Below are 15,897 nucleotides of genomic sequence, written 5' to 3'. Positions count from 1 at the left end.
CCCCCAGGACGTGTCATGTTCATAAGGAAAAGGTTTGCTGCCCACCTCCTGCAGAAAGTCATCGGGCCAGCAAGTGTCGCTCCTGCATTGGACCCAGAGATGTGTCCTGGCCAAGAGTCCAACTGAGCTGCAAGCCCATGTCCCTGGCCACTTCTCCTGCAGCTGTAGTGGCCAGGAGGACCTATGGCTACTGCAGCCTGGTCCTGGTCTCATGCTGGATGTCCCAGATGGTGACATTGGGTGGAAAACTCTCCTATACCTGAAGCCACCTTCACCATTTCACCTGAGGTAAGGGGAGGTGTAGTGGATGCTGCTATATGGGCCACCACTAACTTGTACTTAGCTGTCCTGCCTTCTTCTCCTGGAAACCAGGCTGAGTGGCAGTGGGGTCCACAGAATCAGTACCCAGAGAAGTTCAGAGGTCTCTCATTCTGATCAGTTGGTCCTCCTTGATGAAGAGGAAGACCAGAGACAGGGATTTGTCTCTCTCTCTTTGAAGAAAAAGGAAGAAGCCCTAGCCAAGGATTGCACCGGGGCAGCTCTGGCTGCAAAGAGCAGGGAAGTGTATTCTTTCGAGGGTGGGAGGGAACAGCCCTGCTCACACTCTGCTTTTAGCCCAGTGAAACCAAGACAAACCTTGTCCTCAGAACTAAACCAGAAGGCACAAACCCAACAGTTTGTGGCAATTTGTTACAGTGCCTCCAATGACCCAGGAGGGGCCTGAGAGTGTATCCTGAAAGGCCCAGCAGGAGCAGGGGACAATGGGCTAGTTACCTCACTTGGGCCAAGGTAAGGAACTGGATCTGCTGTCCAAACTGGAGCCCAGATGTTAAGCGTGCCGCATGCAGATTCAGTCTCCTCAGCCAGCTAGAGAGCTTTGGCCAGTAGCCCCCCAGGTACCCTTCTCTGCTGGAAGACATTCTAGACTTGGGCACAGTTCTCATCCCTCATTAGAAGCCCAGCCTGCACCAACCTGGTCTGTTCAAGGAGTCTGGCCCAGACTTGTGGCACAATCTGTGGACCTGTCCTGCTTCCTGGGGAGCCAAGGCTGGGCTGATCATCACTCCATAGCTCCCCACCCCCAGCCAAGACAAAGTTTGTCTTGGTTTCACTGTGTGTCTGTGGGTGGGAAGCCTGGCTTCCTTCAGAGTCCCACCCACTCAGGCCTCTGACCATGCATGGGGAGAAGAGAGGCAGGAAGGGTATGTTCCTGTATGTGACACAGAAGGGGAGGCTATGTCTGTGACTAGTGAGGAGACAGGGGCTTGTCAGGCCTGGCTCAGGCCCAGCCATATGATGGGTGCCAGTCTGGGGCCTTAAACCTACTCCTAGGAGGCAGGATCCCTGGCAGCTTATCCCCTCTTTGCCTCTACTCACCCTCCTGAAGCTTCAGAATGTCCCCTCAGGTGGCTGGAGGTCATAGGGTGTGTGGGGGTGAGGGGCAGCCCTCTAAACTGGGTCAGCATGAACACAGTCCCCACCTATGAGTCTGGCAGGGGGCCAGGGTTATACCCTTACTCATCTTCTGCCTAGAATTGCCCTCAAACTAGGTGGGGATGCACCCATCCCTTCTTCTGTGCACCCCTGTCCTGGCTGCAGCCTCCCAGCATCCACAGAGGCCTGGTAAGTTGGGATAGATGCATCTTACAACCACTCCAGGCCCCTCCAGCTCCCTGGCCCTGTTGCGGCCAGTGCTGTGAGGCCTGTTACAATGATTTAGTATGGGCATGAGGTGTGGCGCCATCAGTGCTTCTGTTGGCTCAGGCAGCCCTTGTGAGCAAGGGCTTGTGAAGGCTGTGCTTCTCTGTAGGTGACGAGGCATGCCCAATCAAAGTAGGAGTAAGCACAGTTTTTGGGGGGTGGGTACCAAGGATTGAACCCAAGGTGCTTAACCACTGAGCCACATCACCAGCCCTTTTTTTGTATTTTATTTAGAGACAAGGTCTCGCCAAGTTGCTTAGGGTCTTGAAAGTTGCTGAGGCTGGCTTTGAACTTGTAATCTTCCAATCTTCCAACCTCAGCCTCCCAAGCCACTGGAATAACAGGCATGTACCACTGTGCCTGGCTAAGCACGATTTTGTTCTATGGAAGAGGACTCAGGGCAGTTGGCAGGGATGATAATAGCGGGAGAGAGAGGCATGAGTCCTAAAGTCTTCCCTTTATGTGGTCTCTCTGTAACCCTAACTTCAGGTTGGGTTGTGGGGACTCCATCCCTGGATTCATGCTGGTGTGAGGCCACACTTTGCCCTCCCTCCCACCAGGTTTCAGGGAGCACAGACTCAGGGACTGGTGGCATGGGTTTATTTAGCAGACAAGGAGGGCTTTATCAGAGGCTTTCAGGGCAGTACTGTACCATGAGAAGGGTCTCCCAGCTGTGAACTTGGCATTGTGGCTGGTGGGGCAGTCAGGTAACACAACAGAGATTACAGAAAGGACAGGGGTTGGAAAGCAGGAGGCACTTGAGAGAGGACATCAAAGTGAAGATAGCTGTGTTTCCAGGAACAGCGAGAGGAGCAAAGGTAGGCCTGAGACCTCCTGCCTTCTGCACCCCGGCTTCCTGTAGACGCCCCCGAGCAGACATCCTCACGGCCGGTTCAGTTGTCAATGCACTGATCTGTGGGGGAGAAAGTCCATGTTTTTGTGTGTGCACGTGTGATATCTCTCTGACTGCCAAGGACCCCTGCACTGCCCCTGGGCCACCTCAGGCCCACCCTGGCCCAGCTGCAGAAGATCTGGTGATTCCTTTCAGGGTTGGGGCAGTAGGAGGACCCAAGATGGGGCTAAGGGTGTAAGAGGCTAAGGGGCTAAGGGTGGGCTGCCCCTAGGGACTGGGCCTATGACTGCTCAGGCCTCCTGTTTACCTGCTGAACCTGGCAGCCCCTTAGCCCATGGCCCTGAGTGGCCTGGCTGGAAGAGGCCACTTGAAATACAGGACATCTCTTAAGTCCCTCCCTGGGGGGGAGGGGGAGATGGCCCAAGATAGCAAGGCCCGGGGTATGCAGAGGAGGTGGCCCAGGACAAGGAGTGTGGGGAGGAGGTGGCTCAGGAAAGTGATCTGAGGAAACATGGGCCTGGGCCTGAAATTCTCCTCTGGGAAGTCCCCACCTAAACTGACAGGGAGGAGTGCTTGGGGCTGGGACTCCACAGACCCCGGGAAGGGGTTGGATCTTCCTGAACCTAAAGTGGCTCCCAGGGCCTAGAAAGTCCCCGTGTCCCCTTCCCTTCACCCTAGCTGGCTGTTACCTATGCGGACAGGGAAGATGATGTGGTCATCAGTGAGGCCCAGAGATTTGGCAAGGCGGATGAACCTCTCCTTCAGTTTAGAGGTCAGCTCCTTGGTTCTCCCTGTGACCAAGATGGCCAGTGAGTGGCCAACAGGAAGACACTCCATAAATATTGTTGAGCTAATGAACAAGACCCAAATCCTTTTCCATGGAGGGTGTGCAGAAAGACCTCCTCCCTGAGGGGTGTTGGAGCTGGAGAAGACTTTGAGGTCTAAGGGAATGGGATCCCCTGCCCCAGGGCGTGACCAGGATCTGGGTCCCAGAGGGGATTGGGTGAGGACCCACCGTAGAGGGTAATCTTGAAGTATTCCCTGTTTTCAGAAACTTTCTTGAAGTACACCATGGCAAACTGGTTGTAGTTGGTGGCTGCCACCTGCACAATGTAACTCTGTATTTTGGGATAACCTGCAGGTGTAGACAGCAAAGGGTGGACCCTACCCTGGCCAGGAGGAGGGGGCTGTCCCCTTTCTCCTCAACGGCTCATGGGCTTTTCCCCACAGGGAAGCATCCTTATGGAGGGTCAGGGAGGACCCTTCCAGGAGGACACTGCACCCTGGAACCCAACCCCAAGGCCCCATCTCAGAACCCACTCAGGACTCACTGCTAATGTTTCCCAGGGTGAATCGGCCAGGTGGGGAAGTTGGGACAAAAGTTCTGATCCAGTGGTCACAGCCCTGGTCCCTGTGGGAGTGAGATGGGGGTTCAGCATGGAGATGATGCAGCTTGGATCTCCCAGGCTAACTGAGGAGGGACCAGGGATGCAGCAGAATTCTGATGTCTCAGGTCAAGTTCAGCCATGACAGCCCATCTTCCACTATGGCAGGAGACCCCACCCTGCCCAGCTCAGATGGACCTGGGCCTTCCACTTGGAGCCTATATGTCCCTGCCTGGTGTGCTGCAAGGAGCCACTTGACCCTGCTCAGACATTCCTTCAGCAGCCCCTGTCCCTCCTCCAGCTGAGGAGGGACACAGTCTTCACACAGTCCCCTGCCCCAGGTACTTACCCCCTGCTCTATGCCAGCACTCCCCTAGCTCTTGGGCCAAACCTGCCCCATTCCCTGAGTCCCACCCTGCCCTCTGGAACCCCAGAGCTGAGCTCCCCAAACCAGCCTTTCTTCTGCTCCTTGTTCCTCAGATGCTCCAGCTCCAATCCCCCCTGTCACCATAGTCAGAAATCCCGAGCTGATGGTGCACCCTGCTCCCTGTTCCAAGCCCCAACCTCCCACCTTGACTGCACCCTCACTGCTCTCCTCACCTCTCTGGAGCACCCCACTATTTCTTCCCTGCTGCTGCTGAGCTCTGATTCGGGCCCTTGCGGGAGTCCCAGGCAATCCCAGGGTGTCTCAGGCAGTCCCAGGCACAAGGTGAGGTGCCCCAGAAACTAGCTGAGAGTGCTCCCCTCCCCTTGGCTGCTCACCAGCCCCCTGCTGGGGTGGCCATGTAGGTGGCTTGTGGTTCCTGAGGCGCAGTTCTGACTCAGGGCCCACACATCTCCATCTGAGGCATCGTGGGTCCTTGACAGTCACCTCCCTAGAGGCCCTGGATGGAGGCCCTGGGGGGGGTCCCAGCTGAGTTTAGTTTCCCTCCTCCCACTTTTAACACTACTTTCTCTGTCTTGTTTCCACTGATGGTGTCTGTCCCTCCCGCCCTCCATGCGCGTCTGTCCTGAGCCGTGAGGGCGACGGAGGGGGAGAGGCAGTGTGAGAGCCGTGAAGAGCCCCTCAGCCCCACTTGGCCCTTGGCTGTGACATCAGTCCGCCTCTCAGCCCCCTGGGAGGTCATAGCCTCACCTGAGCAGAGTAGAGGTGACATTGTAGCTGTGGTCCTCCTTCAGGTCGTAGGTGGTGCTGTACATCTTAAACTGGCCCTGTTCTTCTCTCTGAACTGCATTTCCCGCCAGGCCTACCACATACCATTTCCCCTGGAACTGCAAGGAGTCGATGATGGGCAGATCAGGGATGGCCTGGGAGCCACCCCTCGCTCTCTGTCCCTTCCGGCACCTCTGGGCAGCCCATCTAGGAACCAAGAGTCCCCCTGACTGGGCAGCAAGGCCCTGGGCTGGGTCTGCCCTGAGAAGCCCACAGGAGCTCGGGGCCTCCAGGACCCAGAGGGATCCCTGAGAGAGGAATTAGCCCTGAGTTGGCAGGGACAGGGTGACCCTGGACAAGAGAGTCTCGGTTTCCCCATCTGTGCAGAGGGACACATGTCCCCACCTTGCATGGACAGTGGGAATTATGGGAGACTAGATGTGAACCTGGAAAGATCTGTCTAGACAACCCTGGGTGGGGAGGAGATGGGTGGACCGGCATGGCTCCTCCGGGAGCCCAGGTGCAGGGCATGCTGCAGCCCCTCCTGCCCACCCCACCCAGCACTGCCCTGGACGCTTCAGCTCTCCTCCCTCTGTGCCTGCTGCCTTGGGCCCTCCCTGCGGCTGCTCCTCCAGGCTCCTTACCTGGGCATCCTGAAAGCCCTGCTGCAGGGGGACCCTGCTGAGACGTGGGGCTGGGATCAGGTTTGGAGCAGAATCCTGGGCCTGGGTCTGCAGGGCTCCCAGCAGGGTGAGGCCCAGATACAGGAGAACTAGGGGCATGATTTCAGGGCAGCCGAACCTGGCAGGTGTTGAAGGAAGAAGCAGAGAGAACAAGGAACCCAGCCTGGGGGAACTATTTATGGGCCACTGGCTGCTGCTCCCCACAGGGCGGGGTAACCTTGCCTTTGCCAAATCCAGGAAGAGTGAGGTAATTGTCAGAAACTCCTGTGGAAATGCTTGGCAAGGTTCCTGCCCCTTCCTCCCTCTGGTCAGGATTATGCAAATGGGGGGAAGGAAGGCCAGCAGGGAAGGGGGACAGGAGGGACATTCCCAGGAGGCCACAGTCTGGCAGGGACACGGGTTCCCTCTGGGCATTCTTTGTGCACTCTCCCTTTATGTGATTGGCCCTGTCTGAGGTCAGAGCTCAGATCTGGACAAGCTGTCATCTCTGACCCCCAGGAGCCTCAGCCCACCTAGTGTCTAGGGAGGGCTGTGGGTGGCGCTGCCCTCTCTCTGCACCCACTGGCAGGGAGAAGGTCCCTTTCCATAGCCCCGTAATGCTTTCTGCTCCATGTGAGGGTCAGGGGAGTGCAGGGCAGTGGGACACAGGCACTTTAGACAGAGAAGGATGAGGCTCCTGCTGAGCCCACTGAGCCCAGACCCTGGCCCCTCGCAGGAGCCCTGGTCAGACCCTGGTATGGAATGAGATGCCTGAGAGACTGGCCTAAAAATGCTCCTGGCCCAGGAGTGCTCCCACCTTGAGACCCCTCCACCACATTCCCTTCCCCATTTTTCAGGAGGGGACAGAACAGCAGCCCACCCCTCAGGGCCTGGGCAGCTTGTGTGAGCCTAGTGGGTAGGGATGCCAGGCTCAGCATGTGGGCACAGATGAGGCTGCTGAGGCTTCAGTCCCGGTTCCCATTGGGGCCCTGATAAGAGGACCATGGGGAGCTGGTGGGAGCCCCAGGCAAGGCGGACTAGTGGGTGGCCATGAAAGTGGGCTCTGTTCTGCTCCCTTGGGACACAGGGAGTACAAATATTTGGCCTTGTCCATCTGTCTGTCTCTGGGCCATGGAACCCAGTGGCCCAGGCCTGAGGTCCCAGAACCATCCCTGACCCGTGTTTTGTCCCAGCGGGAAGTTGTTTCCCCACAGGGAGGCTGGCCAGCATCCTTGAGGGGCAGTGATGGGTTCCAGGCCCTGTGCAGTGTCCCCCTGAGAGGACTCACCATTTGGGCTGTGACTGTCCTGGAGGCCTGACCCTGAGGGTTCACTGGCCCTCCATGGGACTTAAAGGGCCCTTATTGGCTCTAACCTACCTGCTACTTGGGACCCCCAGTCTGGGCTCTGAATCAGCAGATCAAGAGAGGGACTTTGGGGGGGTCCTGAACTGGTGGGAAGGGTGCTGCCTCGGCATCCCCGGTGCCAGAGACCCCAGCTGCACTCACTGCCTCCGGCCCTGCCCTGCCCGCTGGTCCAGATGGTGAAAGAGCAGGAAGTGAAGGTGAGCAAAGCTGAGGGGACGAGGAGGCCACTAGAGCCTGTCCCCACCTCCCACCCCCTCTCCAGCCCCAGGGGCTCCACCCCTGCCATTCCCGTGACCGTGACCGTGGCTGCTGTTCTCAAGGGCTGGATGCACACAGTGGAAGGAGCACCTGCCCAGCACGCACGGGGCCTGGGCTCCCTCCCCAGCACTCAAGGCGTACTCAAGAGTCTTCTGTGACCATCAGATGCGGAGGAGACAGGGCGGGGGCGGCAGAGTCCCCCAGAATTTTAAGTAAGTAAGAGGCAGTGTCCTGAATCACAGAGGAGTTGCTGGGTAGAATATTCCAGACCCTGAAAGTCAGGGGGCTGAGTGATCAGTGCTCCCAGGTGGGGTGGGAGTGAGGCCCACGGTGTGGACCTCCTGTTCGGGTTAGGACTGACTCCAAGGCTCCAGGGTGGACGGAACACTGGAGGCTCCAGGTACCACCCACTCCCTTCCCACTGAGCCCCATTCCCCTGGCCAAGGAGGGGACTCAAGGGCTCACATGGCTCAGAGCTGGGGGCAGTTACTGGGCCCTGTGGCTTTGGGAGTGGTCTGTTCTACGTGGGTGGCACGGTGCCCACAGAGTGCCAGGCCCTGGTCCATCTCCCTTCGGCCCCACTGCTGGTTTCCACTGTGACCCCTGAGCTGCTCCCGCAGGGCCACCCCCACCATCTCCCCCCAGTCTCTCTCCAGGAAGCACAGACATCCCTGGTGGGCCCTCAACTAGCCATACAAAAGCTTTGGGGCCAAGACCTTTCTGGGAAAGGCCAGGCCTGGGCCTCCCAAGTCCTGCTCTGGGCCTGCTTAGGAACAGCAGGAGCTTGAACACTGTCCACACCTGAGTTTTCTATGGCCAGAAGCCAGAACCCTGGTTGTTCCCAGGGCCCCACCCAGGTCTAATCCACCCCTGAAAGCAGTGAGATGCTTCCTGGTGCTTCTTGCATCTCAGGAATCCAGTCTGACCCCCTGGTCTGGTTTCTAGGAGCTCATGGACAGTGTTCAGCCCTGGAAGAGACTGGGGCAGAGGTAGACCCTCTGACCTGGCTGAAGGGCAGTACAGGACGAAGCAGGCTTCCCAGAGGCAGGGCCATGCCTGAGGAGCCTCTAGGCAAGAGGCCCTAGGAGGCCCAGTCATGGCCCCGGGAACTCCTGGTGTCCATGGAGGGGCCCTCTTTGGTCACTGCAGGTCCAGTGGCACCCTGCTCCCAGACAGCCCAGGATGGGCATGACTGTTCCATGTGAGGTGCTTGCCCCCCAGGGACCTGGCTGCAGTCTTCCATTTCCAGAAGTGGCTTTCTAGTCCCCTGCTCATCTCTCACCCCTGGGCTCACCAGGGGCCTCTAGGACCTCCGGGTTCCTGCCCCTTCCACCCGATGGGGACCCCACCTATGGGGACTCTGAAAGGTAGCCCCTCCTAAACCTTCAATATGCACACTGGACGTCCCCCCTCCAGGAAGGCCCTGGAGCCCATTGGACAGGGCAGCAGGCCCTGCTGCTCGAGAGCTGGACCTCCCCCGCTGGTGCTGGTCCTCAGGTACTTGGCCCAGGCTGCCCCCTAGAGGGGTGCTCCTGCCTTTTGCTCTACAGCCTGGATGTCTGTGCAGGTAAAAGGGCCCACAGGAACCAGGGGCACAGGGGACTGGAGGACACAGCTCCGAGCAAGGTCAGCAGAGGGCCTTCTATCCTGCGGGGATGGTAGGTGGCTGCCGGGCTTTCCTGCAGCTGGTCAGGGACCTCTGCCCGGCATGGCCCTGGTACTGGACAAGACATCTCTTCCTCTCAACTCTGCCCCTCTCCTGCCCGAAGCCCTGCCAGGTAGCCCAAGAAAGGGGCTCATTTCTTGCCAGCTGCCTGTGCTGGGAGATGAGCTGGGATCAAAGGAGCCGGCTCAGCACTAAACTAAGAAAACGGTGAAGAAATCACGCAACACACGGACATGAGTTTCTCCGATTGAGGGTGGGACTGCCCTGCGACCTTAAGGGTCAGCTTCCACGCTGGACAGCACTGGGAAGAGAGCGTGAACTCAGAATCTCTTTATGTTTATAGTGGGGACACACAAAGGATGGAATGTTCTTCACCAAATAAGGCAGGAGGTAATGTTTCCAAAGTGGAGTCTTGCTCGGTGATGGTTGCCATCTTGGCAAGTCACACCCATCTCAGGTGCTGTGCGGGATCACAGGCGGAGTGAGAGGAAAGGCACACTTATGTGGCACAGCCCAATCAGCGAGCAACGCCAGACCTGTCCCCTCATATCACTCCAATGCACATAGCTCTCACACACAGCCCACAGATGGCTCGCGACATGTCCATCACAGCCACTCCTGGATAGCCCTCTGACTTGCTGCTCTCTGGGCCCTTGGCTGGGCCTCTGCTGGGCACCATGCAAGGTGGCTTGGGTAAGAGTACAGGGCTGGTTCTCCCCTGTGCCCTGGGAGCTCATGCCAGGCCAGGAGAATGCCCATCCCAGGGAATAAGGTCATAGATGCCAGAGGGTTAGGAGACCAGGTATCCAAGATGTTGTCCCTGGCTGCAGAATCGTGGCACTTGGGCTTCTGCTTGGAGTCTCCTTAGGTACCCCAAGGGGATGGCAGCCCTTCTGCCCGCTCCTTATCCCAGAGGTGGAGAAAGTCGGAGGCCCCAGCTCAGGCTGTTCCTTGGCCCCAAGGTTCTATTTCAGACGGGGGCAATGTCGGTGGCTGAGCCTCCACTCTGGGGCAGGGGGGAAAAGCAAGGCTGTGCTGGGCAGTGAGGACCAGGGTGGGTTCCCCAGGGACACCTGTCCACCTAAGGACGAGAAGCCCACCTGGGCCGGTGGGGTGAGGGCAGGGAGGGTGGGGAGCATGCGGTGTGGGGTGCCAAACTGTTGGGTGCAGCCGTCTCTCTGTAGCCTGATTCTCAGAAGGTTGGGTCAGAGGTCTGGAAGGAAGGGTGCATCTCTAGGGACAGGACTTGGTGGCCCAGACCTTGGGCTGGAGGGAAGACCACCCCCTGCTCCCTTCCCATGACTCTCAGTTACCTCTCAGGAATGGGACCCCCTGCCTTTGATGGCAGGTAGGCTAGAGGTCACAGGACACAGGCCTGGGGGCCTCCCTCTGAGTCCAGAGTCCTTCAGGCCTTGGTTGGGTACTGGCCTCCCCCAGGGTCACTGCAGCCCCAAGTGCCTCTCCCGAGGAGCTCAGTGTGGCTCTGCCAGGACTGGAGAGGCTTGTGGCTCCCTGGTTTCTATTTACATCCCTGGGTCTCCCTCCTGTCCTGAGCCACCTCCTCCTGACCCTGCTGGGTCACCTGTTCCACGACACCTCCTCCCATGATGCTGAGTTTTCTAGATTCAGGCAACTTCGCCCGCTTCCTGCAGCCCCTGTCTCGGCCCACCTCTTCCGCACCTCCATAGGTCCCCTGACTTTGGCTTTCCCTCAAGAACATTCTTTCCTAACTGTGAATTTCCTAATGTCACCATCTTCTGCAATCTGGATAGGCCGAGAGTTTCCCAAATTATCAAATTACTACAACATATTTCCACATACTTGTTGGCTTAGAACCACACACTCAGCTGGGTCCGGTGGTACATGTCTGAGTAGCTATAATCCTGGCTACTTGGGAGGCTGAGGCAGGAGGATGGCAAGTTCAAGGCCAGCCTGGCAACTTCATGAGACCCTGTCTCAAAATTTAAAAAAAGGAAAAAAAAAATTTTAAAAAGGGCTGGGTATGTGGCTCAGTGGTGGAGTGCTTGCCTAACACGTGTCAGGCCCTGCGTTCAATCCCAAGCACTGCAAACAAAGCAAAGCCCACACTTGTTGGCTTGAAACCACACATTCCAAAGGCGAGCAGTCGGAAATCAGATCACTGAGTTGGAATCAAGGTGTTGGCAGAGCCTGGCTCTGGCTTCCCGGAGGCCCCATGGGTTGTGCCAGCCTCCTCCAGCCTCTGGCCTTGTGCCCACTCCCCCAATCTCTGCTCCCGCTTCACAGGGCGACTCCTCTGGGTCTCATCTCTCTCTGCCTGTCTCAGGAAGGACACTTGAGAGGACATTTAGGGTCCAGCTGGATAATCCAGGATAATCTGGATCTCAAATCCTTAACTTATTTAAAAGGCAGAAAGATAAGAGGGAAAGAAGGAAGGAAAGATAAGAGAGAAGGGAGAAAGGGGCCAGGCCCATGGTAGTGTAGGACACTGTCTTCTAGCATTGAAACGTCAGTGAGCGTGAGAATCACTGTACAGAAGACACTCCACGTGGCTCTATGGACCAGGAATGAGGACGCTGTCATTCTTTAGGAATGGAACGTTTCTGGACAGAGAGAACACAATAGCTTGTTTTGATAACTTTTGAAGAGAATAATGCACATATTCAACTTATTCACCTTAAAAACATCAGGCATTAAGATATTAACCATTTTGGGCTGGGGTTGTGGCTCAGTAGTATAGCACTTGCCTAGCACATGCGAGGCCCTGGGTTCGATCCTCAGCACCACATTAAAAAAAAAAAAAAATGTATCGTGTCCATCTACAACTAAAAAATAAATATATTTTTTAAAAAAGATATTAACCATTTTGGAATTTAAGAAATAATAATAAAGAAGGTTCTTAATTACATCTGTAAAGACATTCCCCACCCCCCACCCCCCTGCAAATAGTCACAAATACAGGTTCCAGAAGTAAGGATGAGGCCCTGGGTTCCATCCCCAGCACCACAAAAAGTTTGAAAATATATTTTTTTAAATTGCAGTTTGCAGGAGTTAAGACATGGAGATCTTGTGTGGGTGTTGGCAGTGGTATTCAGCTGCCATAGTGCCCTTGACCCACACTGACCTCTTTCCCCCACACTCCAGGCCCCCCTGGCCTGGACCACACCCTCCTAGGCCTGTGGTGGAAGCTCTCAGGTTCATCTCACAGGGGAAGGAGGTGGCGTGGCCTTGTGGGGCGCTGCCCCGGCTGCTCAGAGAGCCCCTCCCTTGGCAGAGGAGCTTCAGGGTCAGTGTGCGCTCCTGGTGCCCAGGAGGTGCTGGAGGTGGGCATCCCCTCCTCCCGCCGCTGCCTCCTCCTCTTCCTGCTCCCCTCAGCCCCCTTCCTGTGCAGTTCAGAGGCTGCACGAGCTCCAGAATGCACCCCAAGTCCCACTCCACACACAGCATGCTGCCTCCACTTGAGCGGGTCTTGCCTGTTATTCCAGGGCTTTGGGGGGTCCTTCCTGTCCTGACCACAGCTGCTCCCCAAACTTCTGTCCAGCCAGAGCCATTTTAAAGATCCCCTGGAGAGGGGCTCCCTTGGAGCTGTGGCGGGGGTCAGACTATTGCCAGGAGAAGACCAAAGGCAAGAGAAGGGCTAAAGGTGGGAGGAAGCAACTGCCCGGGGGTGGTGGGGTGGGGCGCTGCTCAGGGCAGGGGGCGCAGCCCACCTTCCTGTGGCCTGAACAGCAGTCTGCACCTTGAAGGGGCCTCCCTCCCAGGCAACCTCAGACAACCCGACCCAGCCAAAAACAGACCTCCACACCCTGCTGGGCTCACAGTCCACAGGGACCTTTGTAGACTTCAATGCGTGTTTAGAATAAGAAAGGCTGTGGCCCAGCCTATAATCCCAGCGATTTAGAGGCTGAGGCAGGAGGATCCCAAGTTCAAAGCCAGCCTCTACTACTTAGGTGTCTCTAAATAAAGTATAAAAAAGGTCTGGGTCCGTGGGTCCGTGGTAAAATGCCCGTGGGTTCAATCCCTAGAACCAAAAAAAAAAAAAAGTGAATGACTGAATATGGGCAAAAGGTCCCAGTATGAATTTAGAAAAGGGCAGGGGTGCAGCTGAGTGGAGGAGCATGGGCTTAGCATGTACAAGACCCTGAGTTCTATCCCAGCACCAAAAATGAACAATAAATTCATTTTAGTAAAATAAACATTTTAAAAAGTCTCATTTTCTGTCTAATCAATATAACATTATTAAGATATTCTACATTATTTTTATGTTGAATATTTGAAATGATATGTTTATTTTACATAGGCAGTGCATCTGAATTTTCAGAAAGCATAATTTTCTTGTGGGGGACTGTGCTAGGGATCTAACCCAGGGCCTCCTGTATGCTAACCAAGCGCTCTACCACTGAACCATATCCTGAGTCCTTTACACTTTATTTTGAGACAGAGTCTCTCTAAGGACCCAAGCTGGCCTCAAAAATGTGATCCTCCTGCCTCAGCCTCCCAAGTCACTGGTTTTCTAGTTTTTACATAATGCCCTTTTTCTGTTCCAAGATCCCATCAAGTATACTATATTAGATTTAGTCATTGTATTAGGCTAATTGTTTTACTGTTGTAGGGACAAACAAGGCAAGACACTGAAGATAGCAAGAAACTATTTTATTTGGCTGCAGCCAGGTTCAGAGGGCACAGCTTTTGCTGTAATCCATCAATCCCCTGAACCGCGAGTTCAGGGAGTTGCAGAGTTTTATACCCAGCATATAAGGGGAGAGGCTCAGAAGTTCACAGTCTGCAGAAGTTCACATTATTTTAAGCAGCTTTTTCTTTCACTGTTTTGGGCAACAAGGACAACACCTGAGAAGGGAGGAGCTTCTTCTCCCCTTTCTTTCCTCCCCCTGCCATCTGTTACCATGGAGCCCAACTGTAACTTATCTTTTCTTTTAATATTTATTTTTTAGTTTTGGGTGGACACAACACCTTTATTTATTTAATTTTTTTTTAGAGAGAGAGAGAGAGAGTTTCAACATTTATTTTTTAGTTATTGGCGGACACAACATCTTTGTTTGCAGGTGGTGCTGAGGATCGAACCTGGGCCGCACGCATGCCAGGTGAGCGCGCTACCGCTTGAGCCACATCCCCAGCCCATAACTTACCTTAAAAATGTAGACATCTCTGTGAAGCCCAGCTCAAGGCCAGAGGCCTTGTTTACACATTTCTACAAACTACTGCACTGTGAAAAACTAGTAAGAGGGTGTCCAGCACCTGGAGTTCTGGTGTCTTCCTGGCCAGTGGCCAAGTAAAACAGGGCAACACGAAAACAGGAAGTTTATCTACATTGAACTCTTTGCAGAGACTCTCTTGCTGACAGTCCTAAAATCAGCCATGGTGAAGATTTCTGGAGAGGCCCAGTTAAAATTTTCCTTTGGAGAAAGAGGGTGCCACTACATTACTACAATTAAATACCAGAGGGAGGTTACTTTATAAAGAAAACAAGTTTATGTTGGCTCATGGTTCTGAAGGAACAAGGTTGAGGGGTCACATTTGGTGGTGGCCTTCCTGCTGGTAGAATCCCAAAATAGTGTGTCACATGGCAAGAAACAGGGAGCACTATCGGCTTGCCTTGCATGCACAAGGCCCTGGGTTCGATCCCCAGCAACAAAAAATAAAATAAAATAAAAAATAAAACCACTATTGGGGTGGCCAGCACCGTCAGGGTAGGTTCCTGCTCAGGAGGTGTGAGCTGCCTGGGAAATAAAAAGTCTGAAATAATCAGAAATAAAGACAGAGTCAGAAATTAGATAGGAAAAGGGGAGCACCTGATGGGTCTTCCAGTCCCGACGGGAGCTGGAACTGAACAGCTGAAGACGGCCTGATTCTTTATTGAAGGAGAGTCCATCAAAGGCAGGGAGAAGGCTTCAGCGGGAAGAGTCTTGGTTTGCGCTTGCTCCTGAGTGCAGCAAGGGTCTTGCAGCAAACAGGTGGATTGGCAGCGGGGTCACCCATCTCTGGTGCTGTGCTGAACTTGTGGGGCTGGGTGGGCCGCCGCGTGAACCAGGCGTTCTCAAACCAACAGGGTCGCGGCAGCAGGCTTTCCTGCCTAATGGTCCACATGGCTTTAGCTCATGCACAGCTCGCAGATGGCCGCTGGCAGCCACCTGGATTCAATTAGGACAGCCACCCTGATGACCTCAAATCCTAATCACCGCCCAAGGCCCCTCTAAATATCATAGTCAGATTAAGTTTCCACCTTCTGCCATCTCAGGATGGGGATTTGACTTCAGCTCATGAGCATCCGAGGGACATAAACCGCAGCAGTACTCTGTCTCTTCAGGGTTCTGGGCTATGAGGCTCCTCAGACTTTCTGGGTTTTGATCTTGACAATGTGAGATCTGTCTTGGTGGTGGAGTGTTTGTTCTCACAATTAGACTGGGGTTAGAGGCTTTAGGGAGGAAGGTCAGAAAAACAAAAAGCCATTTTTGCATCATATGGTATCAAGGGTAGTACCAATAAGGTGACCTCATGGTTAATGTTGAATTGGTCAAGGTCAAGGTTTTTGCCAGGTTTCTCTACTGGGAAGTTATTTTTTTTTCCCCTTCCTATACTATGCTCTTCAGAAGGAACACAGCCCACAGCTAAAGTGTGGGGTGTGGGGGGTTTTGCTCCACCACCTCAGGGGCACAGTATTACATAAATTATTTGGAATTCTTCTGCAGGTGAGATTTGTCTCTCCTCCCTTATATATTTCCCATATCAGGGATTGGACCTAGGGGTGCTCTATACCACTGGCCTTCTAGTTTGAGACAGCTTCACTAAGGTGCCAAGGCTGGCCTCAAACTTGTGATCCTCCTGGCTCAGCCTCCTGAGTACCTGGACAGACACG

At 54.9% G+C, this 15,897-nt stretch overlaps 1 protein-coding gene across 1 annotated transcript; it reads right to left on the bottom strand.

The window, feature by feature from the left end:
• Window positions 1–2,284: 2,284 nt before the first annotated feature.
• On the bottom strand, window positions 2,285–5,938 carry Lcn2 (lipocalin 2). The gene is made up of 6 exons (XM_027936544.3): window positions 5,737–5,938; window positions 5,075–5,211; window positions 3,886–3,965; window positions 3,570–3,689; window positions 3,244–3,345; window positions 2,285–2,614 (listed from the first exon to the last, which is right to left on the bottom strand). The coding sequence occupies exons 1-6, from the start codon at window positions 5,872–5,874 to the stop codon at window positions 2,595–2,597; spliced, it is 597 nt and encodes a 198-aa protein (XP_027792345.1). The 5' UTR covers window positions 5,875–5,938; the 3' UTR covers window positions 2,285–2,594.
• Window positions 5,939–15,897: the final 9,959 nt, after the last annotated feature.

This window comes from Marmota flaviventris, chromosome 13, assembly GCF_047511675.1.
Source record: "Marmota flaviventris isolate mMarFla1 chromosome 13, mMarFla1.hap1, whole genome shotgun sequence".
Lineage (NCBI taxonomy): Eukaryota > Metazoa > Chordata > Mammalia > Rodentia > Sciuridae > Marmota > Marmota flaviventris.
This window is presented reverse-complemented; position numbering and strand designations above follow the sequence as displayed.